The sequence below is a fragment of the Melopsittacus undulatus genome, chromosome 6, assembly GCF_012275295.1.
Source record: "Melopsittacus undulatus isolate bMelUnd1 chromosome 6, bMelUnd1.mat.Z, whole genome shotgun sequence".
Taxonomy (NCBI): Eukaryota; Metazoa; Chordata; class Aves; order Psittaciformes; family Psittaculidae; genus Melopsittacus; species Melopsittacus undulatus.
In genome coordinates this window covers 62,706,871-62,731,235 of record NC_047532.1, presented here as the reverse complement: position 1 = coordinate 62,731,235, position 24,365 = coordinate 62,706,871, and the positions used below count along the sequence as shown (strand labels likewise).

The window sequence follows — 24,365 nt, the reverse complement described above, 5'->3', positions numbered from 1 at the left end:
CCCAGTTTTACTTTATAATGAGACTTATATTAGTACCAAATTAAATATCAATATTTTTGCACAGCAGCTCCTGAAAACTCATCATCCTGTGCACCCAGTCAGTTGCCAGCACCTATAATAAATACTCTGAGCAATGTAGTAATATTCTAGCTGCTCCAGCCAATGAGCTGGCTTCATTTGGAGCTCGGATCAGATGCCTCTATACAAATGCCCATAGCATGGGGAACAAACAAGAGGAATTAGAGATGTGGGCACATCTACGGAACTATGATATAATAGGCATCACAGAAACATGGTGGGATGGCTCCTTTGACTGGAGTGTTGGAATGGAAGGTTATAGGCTTTTTAGAAAAGACAGGCCCAGTAGGAGGGGAGGGGGAGTTGCCCTTTATGTTAGGGATAGGCTGGAGAGTATGGAACTCTGTCTGGGGACAGGTGATCAGTTAACAGAAATTTTGTGGGTCAGGGTTAAGGGGAAATCGGTGATGGGACACATTACTGTGGGGATATGTTACAGACTGCCTGATCAAGAGGAACCTGTGGATGAAGAACTCTACAGACAAATAGGAAAAGTCTCACACTCACAGGCCCTTGTTCTCATGGGGGACTTCAACCACCCTGACATCTCTTGGGGCAACGGTACGGCCCGGCACAAGCAATCCAGGAGGTTTCTCAATTGTGTGGAAGACAATTTCCTTCTGCAAGCAATAAAGGAGCCGACGAGGAGAGGTGCCCTGCTTGACCTCATGCTCACCAACAGGGAAGGGCTCGTTGGAAATGTGACTCTCCAGGGAAGTCTTGGATGCAGTGATCATGAGATGGTCGAATTTGAGGTCCTCAAGACAGTGAAGAAGAGCATGCAGTAAGCTCACTGCCCTGGACTTCAAGAGAGCAGATTTTGGGCTCTTCAGGAACCTGCTTAGCAAGGTTCCATGGGATATAGCCCTAGAGGGCAGGGGGGCCCAAGACTCCTGCTTAATATTCAAGGATCACCTACTACAAGCTCAGGAGTGTTGCATCCCAACTAGAAGGAAGTGCAGCAGGAGGGCCAGGAGACCTCCTTGGATGGATAAGGAGCTGCTGAGAAAAATTCACAGGATAAAAGAGGCTTATAAAAGGTGGAAATAAGGACAGACGGTCTGGGGTGAATACAGGGATGTTGTCCGGGTACTTAGGGACCAAGTTAGGAAAGCTAAGGCCCAATTGGAGCTAAACTTGGCAAGGGATGTTAAAGATAATAGGAAGGGATTTTATAGGTATGTAGCGGCTAAAAAACAGACTAAGGACAATGTAGGCCCCCTCCAGAAACTTTCAGGAGAACTGGCTACACAGGACTTGAAGAAGGCTGAGGTTCTGAATGACTTCTTTGCCTTGGTCTTCACTGGCAAAGGCTCTGACCGCAGCACCTGAGTCTTGGAAGGCGGATGCAGGGACTGTGAAAATCTAGACCTTGGGCCCACTGTACAAGAGGATCTGGTTCGAGACCATCTTAAGAACCTGAACGTACACAAGTCCATGGGACCTGATGAAATCCATCCATGGGTCCCGAAGGAGCTGGCGAATGAAGTCTCAAAGCCACTGGCCATCATATTTGAAAAATCATGGCAGACAGTTGAAGTTCCTGATGACTGGAAAAAGGGAAATATAACCCCCATTTTCAAGAAGGGGAAAATGGATGAGCTGGGGAATTACAGACCAGTCAGTCTCACCTCTGTGCCTGGCAAAATCTGGGAGCAGATTCTTCTGGAAGGCATGCTAGGGCACATGAAAAAGAGAAATGTGCTTGGTGACAGCCAGCATGGCTTTACTAGGGGAAATCCTGCCTGACCAATTTGGTGGCCTTCTATGATGGGGCTACAAAAGTGATGGACAGGGGTGGAGCAGTTGACGTCATCTACCTGGACTTGTGCAAAGCATTCGACACTGTCCCACATGACATCCTTGTCTCTAAATGGGAGTGTCATCAATTTGATAGGTGGACCACTGGGTGGATAAAGAACTGGCTGGATGGTCACACTGAAAGAGTTGTGGTCGACGGTTCAATGTCCAGCTGGAGGCCAGTAACAAGTGGTGTCCCTCAGGGTTCGGTGTTGGGACTGGTCTTAATATTTTTGTCGCTGACAGGGACAATGGAATTGAGTGAGCCCTCAGCACGTTTGCCGATGACACCAAGCTGTGTGGTTCGGTTGATACGCTAGAGGAAAGGAATGCCATTCAGAGGGACCTTGACTCACTTGTGAGGTGGGCTGATGCCAACCTCATGAAGTTTAACCATGCCAAGTGTAAGGTCCTACACGTGGGTGGGAGCAATCCCAGGCACAGCTACAGGTTGGGCAAAAAGGAAATTCATTGTAGTCCTGCGGAGAAGGACTTGGGGGTGTTGGTTGATGAGAAAATGAACATGAGCCAGCAGTGTGCACTCACAGACCAGAAAGCCAACCATATCCTGGGCTGCATCAAAAGGAGCGTGACCAGCAGGTCAAAGGAGGTGATCCTGCCCCTCTACTCTGCTCTCGTGAGACCTCACTTGGAGTATTGTGTGCAGTTCTGGTGTCCTCAACATAAAAAGGACCTGGAACTGTTAGAACAAGTCCAGAGGAAGGCCACGAGGATGATCAGGGGACTGGAGCACCTCCCATATGAAGACAGGTTGAGAAAGTTGGAGCTGTTCAGCCTGAAGAAGAGAAGGCTACATGGAGACCTCTTAGCAGCCTTCCAGTATCTGAAGAGGGCCTACAGGGATGCTGGTGAGGGACTATTCATTAGGGACTGTAGTGATAGAACAAGGGGTAACAGGTTGAAACTTAAACAGCAGAGGTTTAGACTTGATATAAGGAAGAAATTCTTTCCTGTGAGCGTGGTGAGGTACTGGAATGGGTTTCCCAGGGAGGTAGTGAATGCTCCATCCCTGGCAGTGTTCAAGACCAGGTTGGATGAAGCCTTGTATGATATGGTTTAATGTGAGGTGTCCCTGCCCATGGCAGGGGGGTTGGAACTAGATGATCTTAAGGTCCTTTCCAATCCTAACTATTCTATGATTCTGTTCCTAGGTACTGCTGACAAGAGTTGACTTAGAAGTATATGAGAAGTCCCCTGAGCCTTTCAGTATTTTCACTATTCATTTGTTTTTTAATATAATAACCTAACTTCAACTTTTTATCAAAAAATAAGTAAAAAAAAAGTATCTCTGAGTAATGAAAATGTTGTAACACTCCCACAGTTCTTGTGTTTAGTGCCTGGGAAAATGTATTACTGGACTTAGTGAATTGCTATACTTAGTAAGCAGCAAACGCAGTTAAAGCCAGAATATACTGCCTCACAACATGTACTAAATTAATTATCTCAACAAGTTTCATTTAGTTTAAATAACTCATAGTGTACTTTTCCTTTCAGATTTTAATAAAAGTAATGAAATCTTGGTTGCATGGTATCTTATTGTAGAACTCTTACACTACTGAAATTATAAATGTAATGCCTTTAAACTATTGCCTTTTTGGAAAAAAGGAAAAAAAAAGCTGTTTGAGGTGACTTTTTGTAAAGAATGGTCTTATGAGAAGAGCTAGAATTAGAAGGATGTGATTAAATGTAGTATTGTTAATTATCTGTTGACCATAGTTTGTTCTTTATAAATGTCAATGAAGTTCAGAAGGGCAGTTATTATTGTCTCTACTGTGTACTACAGGGAGTGTAGAGAGGTGAAAGAACTTATACTCCTCCATCCAAAGAGCCAGTGACACAAATGAAGATTTGCCATCTGCCCAAATGTAACACTATAAAAACACCAATTCTCTGTGTTTGGAGTCTGCCACACCACTGGACAGCTATGGAAGCAGTGAGGGCTTATAGCTTGTAGTGGGAACAAATACTGTATTCTTAAGAGCTGTACAAAAGCTATGCCAAAGAAACCGGTTACCTATTGCTCATCAGCCAGCCTGTAGTGGTAAAAGCATAAAAGAAGAAATGGGAAATGATCTAGAGAAGTCTTGAAATGATTAGCAATTGGTAGTGTGGGTGTTAGTGATTAGTTAAATCAGATTGCACTGGAATGCATTAAAGGTATAAAAGACCTGCGTAAAACCACATTTAGGGTGCCCCAGTTGAATAAGCATGAATAAGCATTTGCATCCCAGTCTCTCTCCTTGGTTGGCATGGGCCATTTGCAAATTTTTGTAACAGTATGCAGTCTGGATTTTTTAGAAGAAATAAACCTTTAGAAAGTTCAAATGCTAGATTTTAACTTTATGAAGCAGAAGTATTTGCCTTTTTAAACTTCTTGAGAGACGGTGGGAATCTATGCTTGTGTTGAATTACCATTACTGACATAATTCTTGCATTAACAGTATAGGCAGTAATTAAGTATATAGCATTTGATATTTTACATTAATTTCAGAAGATAAGCAAAGACTTGGTAATCTCTCATAATTTAATATGAATTAATAACTCTTTTCCTGTCTCTGTAACAAGCAAAAGGACCTGTGGCTGAAAATTAGTAGTGCAGTTCTTTAGACCATTTATTCAATTAATATCTGTTTCAAAGTGGGGTAAGCTTTTTCTAACATAATATCAAGAATATGCAACAATATTTTATGCAGGCTGCTTTATTTTATAGAAAATACTTTTTCAAGGTAGTGACATAGATGAAGAATTTATACCCTTGTACAACTTGCTGTCACTACAGTGCTGGTTGTTTTTATTAATTCATTTCCAGGTTGCAGTGACTAATTTCCTTCAGATATCAACTGTAATTCAATACAGCAAAACCTCATGCATCAGTGCTCCAAAATTACAGAATGGTTGCTGTCAGCCCTGGCTGCCTAGAACCTACAGAATTGTGCATTACCTCTGTTGCACTTGATGTCATTTCAGTTCTCCTCCACTGCTGAAGCCTGAGATCTGTTTTTTCTTTAGTGTTTTATTGGTGCACTAGTAAACAAAGATCTGTAAGAAATATTCAATAATATATCAGTATATATTTGTATACTTTAAAGTTGTTAAAGAGTAGTCGTAGCAGCAAGTTGTTTGTGGGAGGGGAAATGTGTACGCTGGGAAATAACTGTTATTTTAATTTCTAAGTGGAAATGTGATAAAAACTTGACTAACTCCTCCTACTGCAGGTTTTACAAAACTCGATTTTATTTTTACTTCTTATGTGAATTACTGCATGTTCTGGAATTGGAGTGAAAGTTAAGGAAACACACTGCATCCCACTGAAACACTTTGACTTTTTATTGAAGACTAGATTACAAGTTTTCATAGGTAGATCTCACTTTGCTGTAGAATTCTCTTGTGAGAATGAAATAATTATTATCTGCTATCACTTTCTTCATTGGGATTGTGACTTTGGTACCAAGTTGCTTGGCATCTGTTAAGGTAGTGTTGGGGAAGATGGGCATGTTTGAGTTCTTAATAGAAATGAGTCAGGAGAAAATGTGTGTACTGTCTCATTCAGTGGTGATGCAGAGATTCTTCTGGTTTGAAAGGTCTTAATCCCACTAGAATGGGGTCTGTCTGTGAAGATACTCCAGAGGAAGCAAAGCTGTTCTGCTTTCAATATGAAAGGCAGTATATTTTGAGTAACAGAACTTTGCAGTATATTATTCATGGGTTATTAGAACTTTTGCTTCATAAGAAGCTCATTAGTTTTTATTACCTTGTCTTCAGCAGATATTGTAGAACCATGTATTTTGTTAAGAAAGATTGCCTTTCATTCATTTTGGAGACTGCATGTGTCTTTAGCTGTCTCTGTGTTTGCTTTAGCAAACCTTCTGGGGCTAATGAGTAATTAGAAATTTATTAAGCCTGGAGAAATACCAGGTCACATTAGATGCTATTATTCAACTCTAGCAATTCTGCTGAGTTGGATGGGAACCGGCTGCTTGTTTCTACTGCTTTGTAGGCTGGTAAATGCAGGGCATCAAGTCCTAGCTATATATCCTTCTGGCAGAGAGACTTTAAACCTGTAGTGGGTATGATAGGCAGTGGACAGGGAAGGCTTGTGAAGTGTGTGAATCACACTGAAAGCAGAGTCTCTAACTTGCCTGCCAGTTGCAGGATAGGAGTGTTTTGTTATCCTGTCTGCTTGCTTGAGACTCTGTTAGAAAGGTTTTAAGTATGGCACAAAGGATCCTCCTAATATTTTGCAGTAATCTTTTTAAGGTATTTGAATAATTTTGAAAACATTCAACGGGAATGCAGTCTTATCACTGAAGGTATTCAAAATAGAAAGTTATTCACACTGAACATGTGGTCTTTCTTTGGTGAACTCCTATGAGAGGCCTTGGACAAGATTCTGTACCAGCCACTGGTTTTTAAGAAACTGTAGACTTCAGTCTGCACAGCTGCTTCAGTTGTCAGTTTATCAACGAGTAACCAGAGGAAACATTTGAAATACTTTGTCTTTACCTGTGAACAATTTGATAAATGACTAGTGTGTGTGGCGAAAACACTGAAAAAAATGATGCATTTCATGCAGAATTGCTAAAACCCTTATGAACCATGATGCTATTTAATATATCAATACAAAAAATATTGCTGAGAAACCCTACTTTCCCAGTTATTGTTTTAAAACTGGTATTCTTGATCTGATGGCTTCAGTCCACTCTGAGACCTCTGCATTTGGTTTTATTTTTATAATAATGGCTTTAGGATTTCTGACTCAATATGGGACAGATTAGTTAACTTTTTGAAGAATTAGAAGGAAGGGAGGGAATAATAGCAGACTTGCTGTCTCATATGCTCCTCATATGAATGTTACTAAATTTCAACATCCTTACAATGTTGACATGTGCATGCACACCTGGGAGTTGTTCACTGAGCAACTCGGTATTTTATTTTTCAGAAACAAATTGTAGTTGTTCTACCAAATAATATAAAAGAGGTTATAAACATTTTTTACTGAATCTTCGTACATGTAGGACATCAAGGTAATTCAAATAATCAATTTTTCCATTGTATCTGCCAAATTTCTTATACCAGTTCTATAATCCTAACAACAGGGTTTTTTACCTTAAGCATGCCCTTCCTCCTTTTGTGGCAGACAGCAAAGCAAGAATGTGATTTTGGACAATCATGTACAGTCTAATTTCTGTAGAAAGCTTGATCAATTGTGTCATTCTTGTATGTGTAGACTGGAGATTCTGTAGCAGCTCTGAAAGTTTCATACAGTAGCAGATGCTTTCTTATCTCCGTAATGCCAAAATGTGGAGTCTTCAGATCCATGGTGCCTTTTGACATAATGTGGTATTGCATTCTTTTTATGAAATGGGTTATGATTTTCTTTGATTTTCAATGTGATAAATATTTCATATGCCATTAGCTATCACATTTGGGTAATCTGAATAACTGGTCATAATTTGGACAGTTGCAGTTCTAGCATGTTCATGGAAATGGGAAGGACTTGCACCACAAACCATTCCTTACAGGGATGCTTTCACTTTTGTATTATAATCTGTTTGGGTTTCTACTGACAAATTCACTAAGGTTAAAAGGATTCTATTTCACCTGAGTTACCACTGTTACCTTTGTTTGCCCCTTCACACAGATAGTGCCTTCCCAATTGTTAAAAATGTGGGGAACTGCCTGTGTGAGATGGTAGGGACATTTCTCCAGGTGGGTTCCTGAGCTAATCTTCTAGCGGGTATGCCTTAGATATTAACCTCTAGGGTATGACTAGGCTCTGTTATTCAGTCTGGTCTGTGTAAACCCAGAGAACTAACACTGAAGTCCTGGAAGTTAAAATGGGACTGAAACTAGCCTGTTCTGATATAAATGTGTGACAGCTGAGGCTGAAAATTTGATTTCAAAGTCTGGATTCTTGACACACAAAGCCTCATTGGCAGCTTTAGTATTAACATAGTTTCTGCTACAAAATATGTATGCTCGATGGACAACAGATAATCTTTACTGACGTAGGTCAGAAGCTTAGTCACTGACATGCTGTCACCCTGATAAATATGCTTAGATGCATCTAAGCAAAACACATGATGGAATCTGTCACTTCTCAAATTCTTTGTTCATATTTGTTAAATAGCAGTAGGTGTCATAATTCTGTTCAGCTGACGAAGTTCAACTACCATATTGAATAGGCAACAAGCCTGACAGTCATTTAAATCAGAGTTTCTAGACCACATGTTTCTAAATTTGGTCACTTACACACTGTTATTTTGTTTCCAAAATCTGAATAAAATGTATCACTCAGTTTTCAAAATGGTGAGTGGAAACAGCATGTGTATAAAATAATCTCTTAATTTTATGATGAGTGTCCTGGGTTCAACAGTAGCAGTCATTTTTTCTCCTTCTTGGTAGCTGGTGCAGTGCTGTGTTTTGACTTTTGGCCTGGGAACGGTGCTGACAGCACTTATGTTTGTAGTTACTGCTCAAATGTTTACTCTGATCAAGGACTTTGTGAGTCTCATGCTCTGCCAGGGAGGAGGGGAGGCCAGGAGGAAGCAGAGACAGGACACCTGATCCAAACTAGCCAAAGAGGTATTCCATACCACAGCATGTCATGCCCAGGAAGGTAACTGGGAGTCCACCAGAAGGGCTCTGACTTGCGCTCTTCCAGGTTGGGCTCGTTTCGGCGGGTGGTATCGTATTCTCTCCCCTTGTTTATTTCCTCTATCATTATTTTTATTGGTGGTAGCAGTAGTGATTTGTGTTATACCTTAGTTACTGGACTGCTCTTATCTCAACCCGTGGGAGTTACATTCCTTCGATTCTGCTCCCCACCCCTTTGGGAGCGGGGGGGAGGGGGTGGGGGTGTGAGAGAGACTGTGGTTGGGTTTTAAACCATGACAATGAATCACATATCAAAGTTGTGTATCCTCCCTGGGGTCTTGTCCCATAGTGTTGCAGAAGCTGTCTTTTCGGCTGGGTGCAGTATTTGGAACATAAGCCAATGGGTCAGGTCGGATCAGGTATCTATAGAAAGAAATTACAATTTTATTAAAAAGAATTGATGTGAGCAAGAATAAAATAAGTGCATACAGTTGTAAAGGTGAAAAGATCTGAAGACATAAAGGCTTACTTTGAAGGTGCTTAGTCTAGTTCTTGTTGGGTAGCTTGGGCACTTGGGTAACTCCACTTGCTTTAGATGCTAATAATAGAGCTTTTCATGTTTTGTTTGCCTAGACATCATCTGTATGTACTAGGCACAGCTAAATCTTAATTTTGACTGACAGCTCCTTTGCCAGTAATTCTGTATTTCTTTATGCATTTTCTTTACTCCTTCAAGAAGGCACAAGCAGTCCACAGAGCTATTTCTCAAATAATTTTGTGAGAAAACAATGGATAGTTCTTGTCACTCTGCCCAACAAATAATGAGCCTGATGTTGATAATCTTTGTAAAAGCTGACAGTCTGTAGACAGACTCTTCAGAATAAGACTTTCTAGTAGATCTGAATACTCGAGGAAAAAGACTCATTAATTTGAATTTAAGTTTGAGATATTTAAAAGAACTTTTTCTTGGGTAAAGGATTTAAGAGCTTCCCATTAACTTTTACAAGTGTAAATTTTGCACTGTTTTGTCAGCTATCTCAAGTGATAAACTGTCTGATCTGAGATGGCTTTAGGTGCTAGCACTGTAGTAGATTTGTGGATTAATCCCAGAATTTTATTAATCCTTGTAATATCCTGCATATCTTGTAACTTTCCCCCCATAAAATGAAATTGCAGGAAAATCAAGTATAAAAGAATCCTTTCTCTCATATCTTCATGCCACATTTCTGTCCATCTCCTCATCAGCCAAATGAAAATGCTTGAAATACTCTCCAAATAGAGGCTGCATGCATGCAATGTGGTGCTTCTAAAGATTTTCTGTGTGACTTCGCAGCAGCTCTGAAGAAAGTTTCTGGTTCTACAGGCTGTGAACTTCTACTGTTCTGTATAATGAGTATGTTTTGCCCCAGACTTAATAAAAAGCCCAAAAAAATTCTTCAATAAAATGTGAAATAGAAAATCTTGATTAACTGAACTAACATTTTCTGTAAGTGTGAGCAATCACTGCCATACGTCCCCCAGACCTGCTGTACGTTTTCAGCTCACCTAGTAACAGACTGCTTCTGGCTCCTCAAAGCATGGGCTTCTGAGTCTGTGGCACATTACCTTTATGGTGGACACTCAGGAGAACAGCCTGATCCCCAGGATTTGAAACACCACCAGCTGCTATTACTTTATTGATGTTCTTCCTTCTGTCAGGGCTAAAATAGCATAGCAGTGTTTTCTCTATCTTACAGAATTTGTTGCTACACATAGCCTGAACTTATTTGTGCAAGAAAATTGTGTATGTAAATAGGAGATTAAAAAACTCTATTCAATCTGATGTTTATGTTTACTCTAGAACAATCTATATTTTTTTTGCTGATCCAGGCAATGAAACTGATGAGCAGTGAAAGAGTCTGCCCTATTCTGTTCATTAAATACAAATGAAGCACATTTAAACACATACTTATCTTGCTTGATTTTTGGGGTTTGGGTTTGTTTTTTTTAGGAATAGGTTTTCTTAGATTTGGAGGGAAAATTCAGGTTTCCCTTAAGTAAAATGACTAAAAATTAACAAGATTTGTGTAGTGATAAACATTGACAAAGTTGTAAAAAGCCTAAACATATGATAAACTGCTAGTGTGTTGAAGGTTTAAAATTGGCCTGATGTCACAGCTCCAAAATCTTAGTGGTCATCTTTCTCCCTTAGGTATGACTAGGGTGGTACTGCATAAGCAATTCCTCTGTGTGATCTTTGTGTGTTACTGCAGAGAGCTGAAATCTGGAGCTCCTAATTGCAAATCTTGGAACTGAAACTGCAGCTCTGAACTTGATGTTTTTATAGGGCATCAACCACACCAACAGTAGAACAAATATGGTAACCTCCAGGAAAAAAAAGAAAAAAACCAAACAAAACATGTCAAAGGAACAAAGAACTTGTAGTGCATTTTTGGACTTCTGTTGTGTTTGATTTTGGCTTTGTTTTGTGGTGGGTTTTTTTTGCTTTTAAAACAGGAGAGTTCTGATGTATTGTACTAATTCTGCAATGAAAGAGAACAAGAAGTACTACTGCAAGTTCCATTTTCAAGTACTAAACTCTGATACAGACAAAGAACATCACGCTCTGCTGAGTCAAATGTCGACTGTCAAATTTGATTATTTTTCTAAATACACAGAGTAAGATGAGGATGAGAGAATACATAGGTAAGAGCATTACCAATATATGTATTAAATATGTATTTATTTTAAATATACACATGTGTATAACAACATGTCCATTTAAATAGACAAGTATTAATTTCTTTTTTTTTTTTTGCAAGTGTATAGGAAAGTTTGGGCTTCTTTTCCAGCAGAAATATAATGAAATGAATTCAGACAGGAAGTGCAAATGACAAATGCTGCAGGTCTTGTGACTTTTGTTGTGCTTTAACTTACACTATATCATTCAGCTCTAATCTCGTATCTGGAGAAGGATTGATCAGGATGTAAGAGAGGGTATTCTCATGATCATTCATTTCATCTAGAGGCAAAAAAAATACCAAATTAGTTATATTTAAAAACAAACTTTTCAGAGTTTTCTGTCTGAAAATAGAACTGGTTTAAAATACTTCAAGTTGCTCTTGGGGGAAAAAAAACAAGGCAAAACTTCCTGTCAACCCCAAGCCCAACCAATAAAACCATTATGATAAACATTTCTATTTTTGTTTATGGCATACTCAGTTCTTAAAAATCTTCTGATCTTGCATAACACTTTTTTTTTTATTCTTATTATTAATTTAAAGTATTATAGTAACCATACCATATCCTGCTGGGGAAAGGCCTAGATGCTTCATCCTGTTTTTCACTAGTTCAGCGAGCTCCTGTCTTTCTGATCTCCTGTAAAGGTTCATTCGCTGCTGGTTTATCTTCTCAGCTGTTTTACCAGAGTGTCTTGGTACTCTTCTGCTTAGTCGCCGGGCCCACTGCATGCTTTTTCGTCGTAACAAAGGGTGATCAGACTGATCACTGGATGTGGAGTTACGATGGTTATTACGATAACTAATTTGTTCTTTGGTGTCTTTAGTGTCTTCCCATTCTTCCACACTGATAGAGATTTGAGACTTGAGAATGAAAGGAGAGATTAAGGGCTTTAAAAAATAGAAACAGATCAAGAGGTTCACTTCTTTTTTTCAACAGTGCAGTTAAACATGTGTTTCGGTTTCAATGGAGCTGAGGAGATTCAGCTGTTTGCACTTAGAAAGTGTTCCTGAATTGGGCACCCTTCCCTAGACTTTGACTTATGTACAAAGCCCACTGAAGACATAAACACACTTCTCAAGTGCAAAAGCAGATACTTGTTATTTAGTGCCTGATTCTGCTTTGATTCTAGACCAACTTTAGCCTTCTCATATTTCCTTTCCTGAATCAAGGAGTATGTTCTGAATTAATTCTGTGCTTTCTTCCAAGTCCTTACTTTGCTTTGCTTGCACATGCAGCTTTAGCTCTACAGGTTCAATTGTCTTTTATTTCAACCACTGAGTTGTCTCACTTTTAAAGTCCTATTCTCTCCCTTACCCTACTGTTGGTAGAATGAGTAAGCAGCTGTGTTGTGCTTACTGCCTACTGGGGTTAAACCACAACACCCAGAAACAGGCAGACAATAAGAAAATACTTACTTGTGAAGCCATTTCTTGTGACTGACAAAGAAAGGGGGGAAAAGAAAAGAGAAGACAATTTAAATAGAAGTGAATCTAAAGAAACAAACATGGACTGTTTAACAGCAACCACAATAAACTAGCTATGCAGGTAGTAATTTATCAGAGTGAAGTGAGGGCTTCTCATTTGCGCAGTATAAAAAGGGAGTGTCAAAGAGGAAATCGTATATGTAGAAATATTAATATTGGCAAATCTTGTTCTTGTGACCAGAGTTAACAATTAACTGATAACTTCCAGGTGTCAGCAATACAAACTAAGTTTTATATGTCTCTTCAAACTCAAATTGATACCTGTACTGGAGGTTCTCTGAATTAGAAACCTTTAAATTATGGTTGTAAGTTCATAACTGCTGAGAAATATGGCAATTTACATTTCTCTAACCTCCATTTTAAAGATCTAATCCAACAATGTTTTAAAGTTGTTTTTGGCTCAATATATCAAAACGCTAAGTGCTCATCCATGCTAATAATTTTTTTTAGAGAAATCAGTCAAAAAATCCTTTAACTTCAGAAGGTTTCCTTCAAGAGAAATCTTGCTGTTAGGCATTACATGGCTTAATGTTTTTCTGAAATATGGAAGAGAAAATGCAAATTGTCTATGTTGGAAACCAGTAAACTATATCTGAGCATTGCAGAAGAAAGAAGAGTTGTTGTTCACAGTTGCATTTTAGATCTGTGTTTGAGAATGGTTTCATGAGATGGCAGTACTAATCATCAAGTAAAAAAATGATTTATACACAACAGAAATAAAAACTGCACAAAGTATGCCAAATAGTAAAAAGTAGTTTTGTCATTATATATAGGGAGAAACGTATACATTTAGATGGCAGATGCTTAAATACATATATACAAAAAATTACCACTGTTTGGCAGCTAAATTTAGAGAAATCCCGCAATACATTTAATAACATTAATTTTCTTGTTGCTCATTTCTAACTAGAAATTCACATGAACACTGAAATGCCAGCTGTTTTGAGATAAGTGCTGATAGTTAAACCTAATAGAGGACCTGGTCATACAGCTTGCTGTGGATACTGCTGTTAGTCACTGCATGCAGGTTCAAACTAGAACTATCCTAGCCTGTCCTATCTGCACCTGAGCTACCCCTTGTTTCCAATCAGTCAGTTCTTTGTAGGTGAGCACAGGAATGAAAGCCAGTATGTAGACTCTAGATTGGCTCTGGGTATTCATGAAGTCTGGGGCTAAATGTGAGCCCTGAATTCATGTATACACATGTCAGCAGCAGGAGACCTTTGGTGGGTTATCAGAATTCTGTGCATTTGCAGATATGATATTTACAATATTCTTTAAGTAAATGGTTCCCATTCTTATGAGTACCAAAGAATGTTGTATACTCTGTAATCAAATCCAAAGAAAAGTATAGTAAACTGACATACCTTGGATGTTGTAAGCTTTTGGGATTCTGTCCTATAGACTCCAATCGGAATGTCTCCTGTAGAAGAACAGAGTTTCTGATACAGTCTGGCATATGTCCTAATCCATAGATCCTCTTCTGTGATCTTCATCTGAACAAATAATGATAGGAAGGAGGACTTTTGAGGGTTTGTCACTTACTCTGTATACTGCTCTTGGAAAAAAAAAAATCACAACTAAACACTAGCTGATAATGATTGTATTGCACCTTTGCTCCACAACAAACCTGGAGCTTCTGTTGAGTCTGTAGACACTGTTTCTTTTGTTTTCTCCCTGTCTGTGAGACATTACAGTGCAAATGGTTCAGTCGTATGAAATTACTTCTGTTCTTTTAAAATTACTTAAAAACTTGTATGGCAAACTTCATTCAGTGTTCATGTCTGACTAAACTCTGACAAAATGAGCTAAATATTGGCAGCAGTAAGAACCTGGTGATGGACAGACTGAAGACCACTTAAGTGTTTTGAATGCAGTCAGGTTCAGTAGACTGCAGGCTTAATATCTGGGGAAAAGGGTATGAGGGAAAATTAATACACTAAGCATAAATGGCATATAAAAGTCTAAAATCAATCTTCAGTGTTTAATTACTGTTACATAGCTTTATTTCAAGGTATGTGAGCCCCTTTTCAGAGATTCAGTCATCTTGCATTCACTGTAGCAAAGCTTAAAGATTGACTCACATATCTATCATTAGCTTTTATTTAAACAACTTTCTTAAACCATCATTGATACCTTCTTTTTAGAGAACAGCATCATGTAATTCTTTGTAGTTCCCCAGAAAGCAGTGGATAAATAACTTCTGTTGATCTGTTTGTCATCTGGGGTGAGATGGGTGTGGGCAAAACCAGAAATGTGGGGTTTATTTTTAGTAAAAATGAATTCTTATGGTTTGTGTCTATATATGTATAGAAAAATAGATATAAACTCTGCGTTGATATACCTAATAACAGTTTAAACCACAATAATGACTTTCGAACTTTGACATTAAAGCCATTTAGTATATATTCTTTTTATGTAAATTCCAGTTCTGCCCTTTGTTGTCTGTGACGGAAATGGGTATCATGAAATAACATTGTATGTAAGTGTACAAGATAGGTAATGCTTCCTGTTTTTTATATACTTAATTTTTAAAGTTGTTAGCTGAACTGCTATTGCTCTGTTATTAAAAAATGAACTTTTCCTGTGCTTTGCTGTCTATCCCATTTTCCTTTGAGCCTGATAGAATATATTGCATTTTCTTGGGTGTAGGGCTATTTTTTGCTATGGAAGTGGCTATTTTTGTGTCTTCTTCCCTGGTGAAAAAGGAAATAGATGGCCTTTCTTGGACTTTCAGAAGAGCAAGTGCTGTACACAAATCCCCAGGTATTTTACAGACAGTACATAATCTTTTCTGGTACTCTGTAGTAATTTTTTTTTAACAACTTACTGAACAAAGAAACCCAGATCCTGGTGTGGTATCAAGTCCCAGAAGTAGTCTTGTGATGGAAATCATATAGCCTTTCACAAATGACTGCAAGAGTTTCAACAGGAGAGATGGAAAAGAAAGAAAAAAGCTATAATTAACAGATGAACAGATAACCGTTAGCACCACGTGTGAATTTGACAGAAATTGTACATCTGTTTACAATCAAAGTCTATCTTTTAGGTAGACAAAGTGACGTTGTTTGTACAAAGTATTGTAGAAATAGTTATCCCTTATTTTGTGCTTACATAAAATAAGTGTTCTTATTTGGTCCTGCATATGCATGCAATGTACATACAGGATTCAAAGAGACTAATGTATAATAAGTCACCATGAAAGCGAAGGTAGATGCAAGATCAATGGAAGAAAGGTGTTAGCCTTATTAGGTGTCAAATTATAATAATGAAGTCTTCTGTGCAAAAGAGATGCTATTGTATGTTAGATGCGTCTGCAGTACTGAGTGGTGGGATAATTCTAAGGTGAGACTGCTGCTATTTTAATTCAAATGAGTCAACTGCCTTTGCCTTTTTTTTTCCAAGGGTTGATCTGCCTTATCTCACTTCAGGCTTTTAGCTCTGCTAACAGAAGTGTTTTGCTGATTGGTTAAAAGATAGAAATTAAGCTAAATGCTTATGTTTAGCACCTGGATACAGAACCATCCACAGGGTACCTCTAGGTATAGGCAAAAGTAGATAGCCACTTGGGCGAGCAGGCTGCGTGGGCCATGGTGGTGTTGCTGCTTATTTTGCATACCTTGATACTTGTAGGCTAGAGCTAGCAGCTGCTGCTCAGGCATCCTTATGTGCAGAAAAGCAGTCATTATTCAGAAGTGAGGGCAATATTCTCCTCTTTCCACCCTGAAACCAGTTGTTACCTTCATTTGTCATGATCCTCTATTTTCTTCAGATTGTTTCACCGTTTGAGGCTGCTGCTCTTTCCTTATCCATACTGACTCTCATCACCTCTTTTTGCATGAGGAGCCCTGCCCTGGATTCTTGGGCAACTAGGTTCTTCCCACCACTGTCTCTTGTTAGTGCCAGAATGTATTGCTTTAAGATACAGTGACTCTTCTAGACTCATCAATGATACACCCGGACTCACATAATTCTCACAAGTAAGACAACAGGACACAATGCAGATGCAGATGACTGATAAACTACTCATAAAAGTGATGCTGTTGATTTCTATGGTTAGAGACACTACTGTGTGAGAATGGTCACTGCCTTTTTATTGCAGATTACAAGAGTTATCAGTCTGTATAATCTATGTAGTCCTTGTCAAAACAATCCTACTTGTTTGACTGTGGAGAGGTTCACAAACAGTATTATACTGTTTAGCAATGGAACTTGCACAAGGACAGGGTTTTGTGTTTGGAGGTTCATAACTGGGCTAATACTGTCGTTGGAACATGCTTGATGGTATTTTGCCTTTGATTATTGCTGGCACTGACATGCATATTAATGGCTTACATGTAGGAAGACAAGGTAATACAACAATTAAATACAATAAAATAGGTGGTAACACTGCATGTCTGTATTAAAGCAAGTCCCATTACCATGCATAGTACCTGATAAAGCAGTGTATCCAACATACTGATGCTGAAAACTCTGCCAGCAGCGAAGGGCAGTCGAAACATAAATGCCAGATTAGATCCCTTCTCACGTTCTTTCTGTTAAGAAATTAAAAATGAATAGAAAATACTTCTAGTGCTGGTTTTGGAAGGACAATAATAAAAACATCAAATTGCTATTAACTTGTGTCCTGGTTTCAGCAGCAGCAGTCATTTTTTTCTCCTTCTTGGTAGCTGGTGCAGTGCTGTGTTTTGACTTTCAGGCTGCGAATGGTTGCTGATAGCAAGTATGTTTTGAGTTACTGCTCAAATGTTTGGTTTGTCCAAGGCCTTTTTCTGAGCTCATGCTCTGCCAGGGAGGAGGAGAAGCTGGGAGGAAGAAGAGACAGGACACCTGACCCAGGCTAGCCAAAGGGGTATTCCATACCATATCATGTCATACCCAGGAGGTAACTGGGAGTTACCTGGAAGGGCTGGAGAGCTCTGAGGGGACAGAGGAGGTATCGATCGGTGCTCGGTCGGGCAGGGTGGGGTGAGTTATGGGTCGGTGGCTGGTGAGGTGTTGTATTCTCTTCACTTGTTATTTGTTTTATCATTATTGTTTGTAGTAGTAATGGCAGTAGTGATTTGTGTTATACCTTAGTTATTAAACTGTTCTTATCTCAACCCGTGGGGGCTACATTCTTTTGATTCTCCTTCCTAACTCTCCAGGAGTCGAGGGAGTAAGGCGGGGGGGGGGGGGGGGGGGGGAGTGAGTGCAAGCTTTGTGGATTGGTTTTAAACCATGACAACTTGAAAGAGGTCAAAGGTGTAAAATCTCTTTACTCTGAATAGAGTTTCTTTCTAAAACATGTAGCATCTTTGTTCAGTACTTACAGTTTTTCAGGTTAAAAGACTTTGTTTAATGCATACGTTGTTTCAATCATCACATTTCAAATTGAATGGGAATATTTGACCAAATCATTTTAAAACTGATGGAGGAATTTCAAGGCTGCTTAGAGCAAAGCTCTAGTTATTCCTGTTGCAGTTCCTTGGTGCTGACAGTGTAATCTCATTAAGGTCAGAAAGCCCACTAGCAACACTAAACATGAACAGAATCTGATGCAAGAGGGAAGAAATGGTATTTCAGTAAATGTGAAGATGTGAGATGAGATTGGATATGGGCTGAGGTAGAAACTTACTGCCCTGATGCTTGTGGGGAAGGATATGCATAACTAGCATAACTATATTTATGCCTTATCACAACTCACTTGCAGAGAAAACCCACCACAATGTGGTTCCTATTCCTTCAGTCATCAGAGAGCAGAACTACAGGTTGGAAGTTATTTTGTTAAGTTTAAGAGGAGGAGGAATACCCAGCTTGCAGTTCAGTGATGTCATAGAATCATACAATCATAGAATAGTTAGGACTGGAAAGGACCTCAAGATCATCTAGTTCCAACCCCCCTGACATGGGCAGGGACACCTCACACTAAACCATATCACACAAGGCTTTATCCAACTTGGCCTCGAACACTGCCAGGGATGGAGCATTCACTACCTCCCTGGGCAACCCATTCCAGTACCTCACCAACCTCACAGGAAAGAATTTCTTCCTTATATCCAGTCTAAACCCCTGCTGTTTAAGTTTCAACCTGTTACCCCTTGTCCTATCACTACAGTCCCTAATGAATAGTCCCTCACCAGCATCCCTGTAGGCCCTCTTCAGATACTGGAAGGTTGCTATGAGGTCTCCACGCAGCCTTCTCTTCTCCAGGCTGAACAGCCCCAACTTTCTCAACCTGTCTTCATATGGGAGGTGCTCCAGTCCCCTCATCATCCTCGTGGCCCTCCTCTGGACTTGTTCTAACAGTACCATGTCCTTTCTATGTTGAGGACACCAGAACTGCACACAATACTCCAAGTGAGGTCTCAAGAAGAATGTGTTCTCAAAATGCAGAAATGTTGTATGTCTTGAATTGGGACACTTATGTCCAACACATCTGCAGTAGTATATGCTGGGGACTGACTGGGTGGCAAGTAATAGTTTTGTTGAACAGCAGTATTCTAACCCATTTGTCATTGGATAGTATGGTTGTACCTGTTGACTTCAGTGGCTTGACATAAGTGGAGTTGAAAAAGATGTCACACAAAAAGAATTTACTCTCCAGATAAAAATGCACATCAAATAACTCTTAAAAATATGCCATTATTCTGTCCTTGTAAAAAACGTAACCTCTGTCAATTTCTTCAAATTAAAGGGATTTCAAAAATTTTAAGGAAATAAAATATAAGTATTATTTCAGGTTTGTTTTTTTTTGTTACAATCGCTATCTGTTCTGACAAAATACTACTGCCTTGTACTAGAGATTTTTCGCAATGAGAAATACATAAATACTCACAGTCATGCTCTTGCACATTACATATACATGTGTGCTTTGATGCCTGAGCAGCAAAGGGGTGTTTCTAGCAAACTGTGTGCTTCTGAGAGTTGAAGAAAGCAGTCTAATTGTACAAAGAACACTTCCACCTAGATAAACATGTTGTTGTGCTTACTGATGTACACCACAGAAATGAGAAGCTTTGTGTTTCTTTTGTAGCTCAGTCTCATATATTTGAGTGTTTTTAGTGCAGTCAGACAAGTTTTTATTCTCAATAGCATCTAAAGAAAAGTATCTTCCACTTTGTCTATTACGGAAAAAATGCTAAGATTTGTTTCACTACAAAGTCTTCAAAATTAAAATTACATTTATATTATAACATACGTTACATTAAAACCCTTTAGATTCATGCCATAACATATTTTATAGGGAATTGGCTGTGAAATGACTGTTGTCCTATTATATGACTCAGGTATATGTTTATCCTCCCATCTGTTTAAAGAAATCTGCAGCACATTCTGCTTTTGTGCCAAGAAATGTGTGGGATAAAGCAAGAGATATTTGGGGAATTATTTGCTTCTTATCCAAAATTCTGATAATAAACATAAGTACGTTCCTATTTATTTTATTTCAAAATGGAAACTTACAAATTTATTCTCTCCCTTTATTTTAATTTTCTTACATTGTTTCCTTCCATGTTTTATTACAGGTTTGCTTATTCTTGCCTAAAAGTGATTTGCAAGAAATAGCTTTTACTTGGGCACTTTGCATTGAGCTCTGTTTTATTACTTGCTTCCCAGACAATAATGCAGATACAGAAGCCAGAAATGTGCCAGAATGTCCCAGCATTCATAAGTGAGATGCCCAACATCTCCTTCCCTGACACTTTCTGGAATTAATGAGGAAGGGGATATAACTACTTAAAGAAAATTATAAATAATTTCTAGGAATATAAGTAAAAGATCATGGCATCCTGTTAAAATGGTAACATTCAAACTGGGAGCAGGGGAGACAAATCTCTTACCTTTTCTAATTTGGATAGTGCAAGAGAATAGCAGTCTTTAGCTCTGAACTGCATGAATCTCATATTGGCTGGGTGAGTTAGTTCTGTGATAATGCTTAGGCTTGAGAACAACCTGTATTTTAAAAGAATGTAACAGTTAGATCTCTAATTATAACAATTCACAAATGTAATGCTCTATATAATGCTGTAGCTTGTACTCATGCCCATGTTTTTAATCACGTCCCTGAAACTTGTGGTGTTTTTTGGCACAATGTAATGCTGGCAAAATAGTAGAGGAAACTACAAAACATTCTCTGTAGAATTCACAAAGAAGCATACATAGATTCAAATGTTGATCTTATAACATATTTTAATGCCAGAAAGGAACCACTTAATTTTCATTACCAGAGATTTTATTTAATATTTTTTAAAATGACACAAATCTGTAGGAAATAACAAAAACATGCAAAACTCTATAGCTTGCACCTATTATCTGGTTGCACGTGAATTGCTATTAGAATTGCCTTATGTAGTTGTTACATTTGATTTATTTTGTAGTTTTGGTTGTGTGTTCTGTGTCCATAGATGGAGCAACACAGGAGTTGCTGAAAAAAAGTATGCTTACGTATACTTACGTTCTCATTTTGAAATACTTAAATATACAGAATATTTATAAATTAACACTAATTCAGGCTTCCAGTAACAAAACGACAGTGAATAAAATTTAACTCTGATTTGTCTGAATAACACAGATTTTCACAAAGCAAACTAAAGACCCTTTCCTCAGCCCTCAGAGCTCTAACAGCTAGAAATAAATGTATATCTTAAACTATGCTATACTAAGCAACTTGGGATAAAACTTGGATTATCATTTGTGAATTTCCTCTACAGATTACTGTCAGAAAATGATATATCGTTTTGTAATCTGTTTTGCTGATCCTGAAAGTACTTATTTACATGTGACAACAGATAATCGTAGTACTAATGACATCACTGTGGCTTCAATCAGTTAAAAAATTACGTGGTTTTCTTGAAAGCTGAATGTAGTAAGTTAGTGTCAAATGGAATCCAATGTACCTTTTTTGCAAGTCTTTACTCTTTTCCCCTCATTTTTGTAAGGAAGAACTTCACTGAAATGGCAACTCAAGCAGAGCCTAAATGTGGGGAAACGTATGTCAAAACTATCTGCCAGTACTTGTTAATACCATATTATTGCAACACAGTTTTCTAAATATCTCAATGCCAAAATGTAGACTGGAAATGATCACATGATCTCAAACATGTCCTGAAAATATGGTGGCAAAAATGCTAGCCCTTCTTTTGTTAGCAGTTATCATGTCACTGAATAACCAAATATTAAGTGTGAACATACAAGGACAAATGGAACTGGTGAACTGGGAGAGCATGTGGATCACTTAACAATAACCACTTGAGTATGCTGCAGTTTGAAAGGCACTGTGCATGCTCAGGAATTTCTGTGCCTTTTTAACTCTTACATTCAGACTTTGATACAAACTGACTGGTGCAGTATTGTTATACAAAGTCTACTTATGTCCTACAAAAGATTAAGCACTTAGGGAATTGTGTCTATGTGCCTAGATTAAATACGTAACCACACCCTTGAGATGCAACTGTGGTACATCTTCACTTGTGTGATGTATTTTGTAAAAGCCTGTGAAGTGCACATAAAAATTGGAGGAAAAAAAATCCTGGTAATATCACAATTGAAGGTATGAACTTGTAAGTATTAAGTAGCTTAAGAAATGTGTTAAAGTTCTGAGGAAGGAGCCTATGAATTTCCTCTGTTAATTCCATATCATGCAGCATAGAATTACTTAACTTCTGCTGGCTGGAAATTTTCTTGTATTGCTGTATTAAAGGACAGGCATTCATATTTGAAAACTAGCAATATAACATTCAGAGAGCAACAGGAAACTAAAAGCTGAGCTAATAAAAAAATATACCAAAGTTAAAGGAAAAATGCAGATTACCAGGTTTTTGTTAAAGATGGGTTTAGTTTGTTACCAAAACTAAAAACCTGGTCTTAGCTAAATACATATTTTACTTATCAAGCCTTTCAGTAGAATCAGGGGAAAATGACTTTCCAGGCAATGAAGTCCAGATTGCCTCTTGCCCTGAGTATAAGGCATGCTGCCCACAAGCTTTCAGCACTGGAGCAGGCTAAGATCCCTCTTTTTATTTCTCTTTTCTATCCCATTCTAGTGAAAAGGACTGGACAGGGTGGAGAAAGCCCTCATCAACCTGATGAAGACATGGATTGCTGTTGATCTGGTATTTGGGACTAAGACTAGCAAGAGATACATTTAGTTCTTTCCAGAACCAAACCCAAGAAAACAATTTAATACCATCATAAAACCTCATTTCCTTTATCTGTAATATGGTGCTGACTGCTAGGTACCAGCAAGCCTATTGACTCGATACATGTTCTGCTGTCAACAGGCTTCTTGAAGTATTTGAAACATAGTCTTCAAAATATTAGCTATTAAAAACAGGGCCTCCTGAACACTAATATTTAAACCTATTAATTAATGGAAAGCAAGAGTAAATATACAAACACCCCTAATATAGACCTACTGCCTGAGGGCACCCACTTTTTCTGAAGTGGATTTACAGCTGTCAATAGGGACTCTATGATCAGCTTCATATTTCACATAAAAAAATCAAAAAGCATCTCTAGGACACAGTCCAAAACTAGTAATTTCTCCTTGTACTTTTAAACTATGCTAAACTGTCCTTTCCCATCCAAAAGACTAAAAATTTCCTCTTAGTCAGTGTGACCATTTGAGTCATACTTTTTTACTCCTTCTATGTATAATTAAGTCAGATAAGCTAGTGTTGTGTCACAGTTTTAATTGGCATGGGACAGTTTCTAGTGGTAAAAGTGCTACTAACCCTGTCCTTATAAACAATGCATTGTCTTCTAAGGTGGGGTGACACAAACTCTCCCAGCAAAGCATGATTATTAATTTATGTAAATAAGGGAATAATGTCAGAACAGGTATCTGAGAACCAAACTGAACCTATGCCAAACAGTACCTCAGCCCACTTGCATCACCTTTTCATGCTAGTTTACTACCCTTGATGAGGTCAGATGATCCGAGTCAAATTAGGGAGGTTTAGAACAGTTTCTCTCTTCTGAATGATTTAACTTAGTGACGTTAAGTGGAACCTACATCACTGATGTACAGACTTTGAGAACAGCATATTTTTGACAGGCTGAGAAAGTTGGGGCTGTTCAGCCTGGAGAAGAGAAGGCTGCGTGGAGACCTCATAGCAGTCGTCCAGTATCTGAAGGGGGCCTACAAGGATGCTGGAGAGGGGCTTTTCATTAGGGACTGTAGTGATAGGACAAGGGGTAACAGATAAAAACTTACACAGAGGAAGCTTAGATTGGATATAAGGAAGACATTCTTTACTGTAAGGGTGGTGAGGTACTGGAATGGGTTGCTCAGGGAGGTTGAGAATGCTCCATCCCTGGCAGTGTTCAAGACCAGGTTGGACAGAGCCTTTGGTGGCATGGTTTAGTGTGGGATGTCCCTGCCCATGGCAGGGAGGTTGGTACTAGATGATCTTAAGGTCCTTGCCAACCCTAGCTGTTCTATAGATGTTAGTAGTGATTTAAAAACCTTTAATATTACAGTTTGTGTAATGCCCAGCCTCCTCTTTATTAGTCTCTTGACATTATTCTTTATTACTAAGTAATGAAAAAACCTTTAAACACAAGTTTTCATAGAATCATAGAATAGGATAGTTAGCGTTGGAAAGGACCTTAAGATCATCTAGTTCCAACCCCCCTGCCATGGGCAGGGACACCTCACTCTAAACCATATCACACAAGGCTTTA

The 24,365-nt window shown here is 38.6% G+C and overlaps 1 protein-coding gene across 4 annotated transcripts in view; it reads right to left on the bottom strand.

Annotated features, from left to right (window-relative positions):
- Positions 1-8,807: 8,807 nt before the first annotated feature.
- KCNT2 (potassium sodium-activated channel subfamily T member 2) overlaps positions 8,808-24,365 on the bottom strand; it is a 131,248-nt gene continuing 115,690 nt past the window's right edge. For 2 of the 4 annotated variants that reach the window (XM_034063972.1, XM_013130603.1), the window contains 8 exons: positions 20,522-20,633; positions 17,135-17,236; positions 15,532-15,615; positions 14,069-14,197; positions 12,633-12,653; positions 11,777-12,077; positions 11,413-11,497; positions 8,808-8,919 (listed from right to left, as the gene is read on the bottom strand). In XM_034063972.1, the coding sequence (XP_033919863.1) occupies positions 8,808-8,919; positions 11,413-11,497; positions 11,777-12,077; positions 12,633-12,653; positions 14,069-14,197; positions 15,532-15,615; positions 17,135-17,236; positions 20,522-20,633 (946 nt within the window). The remainder of the gene's footprint in view (positions 8,920-11,412; positions 11,498-11,776; positions 12,078-12,632; positions 12,654-14,068; positions 14,198-15,531; positions 15,616-17,134; positions 17,237-20,521; positions 20,634-24,365) is intronic. The other 2 variants (XM_005140966.2, XM_013130602.2) reach the window with 1 other exon arrangement.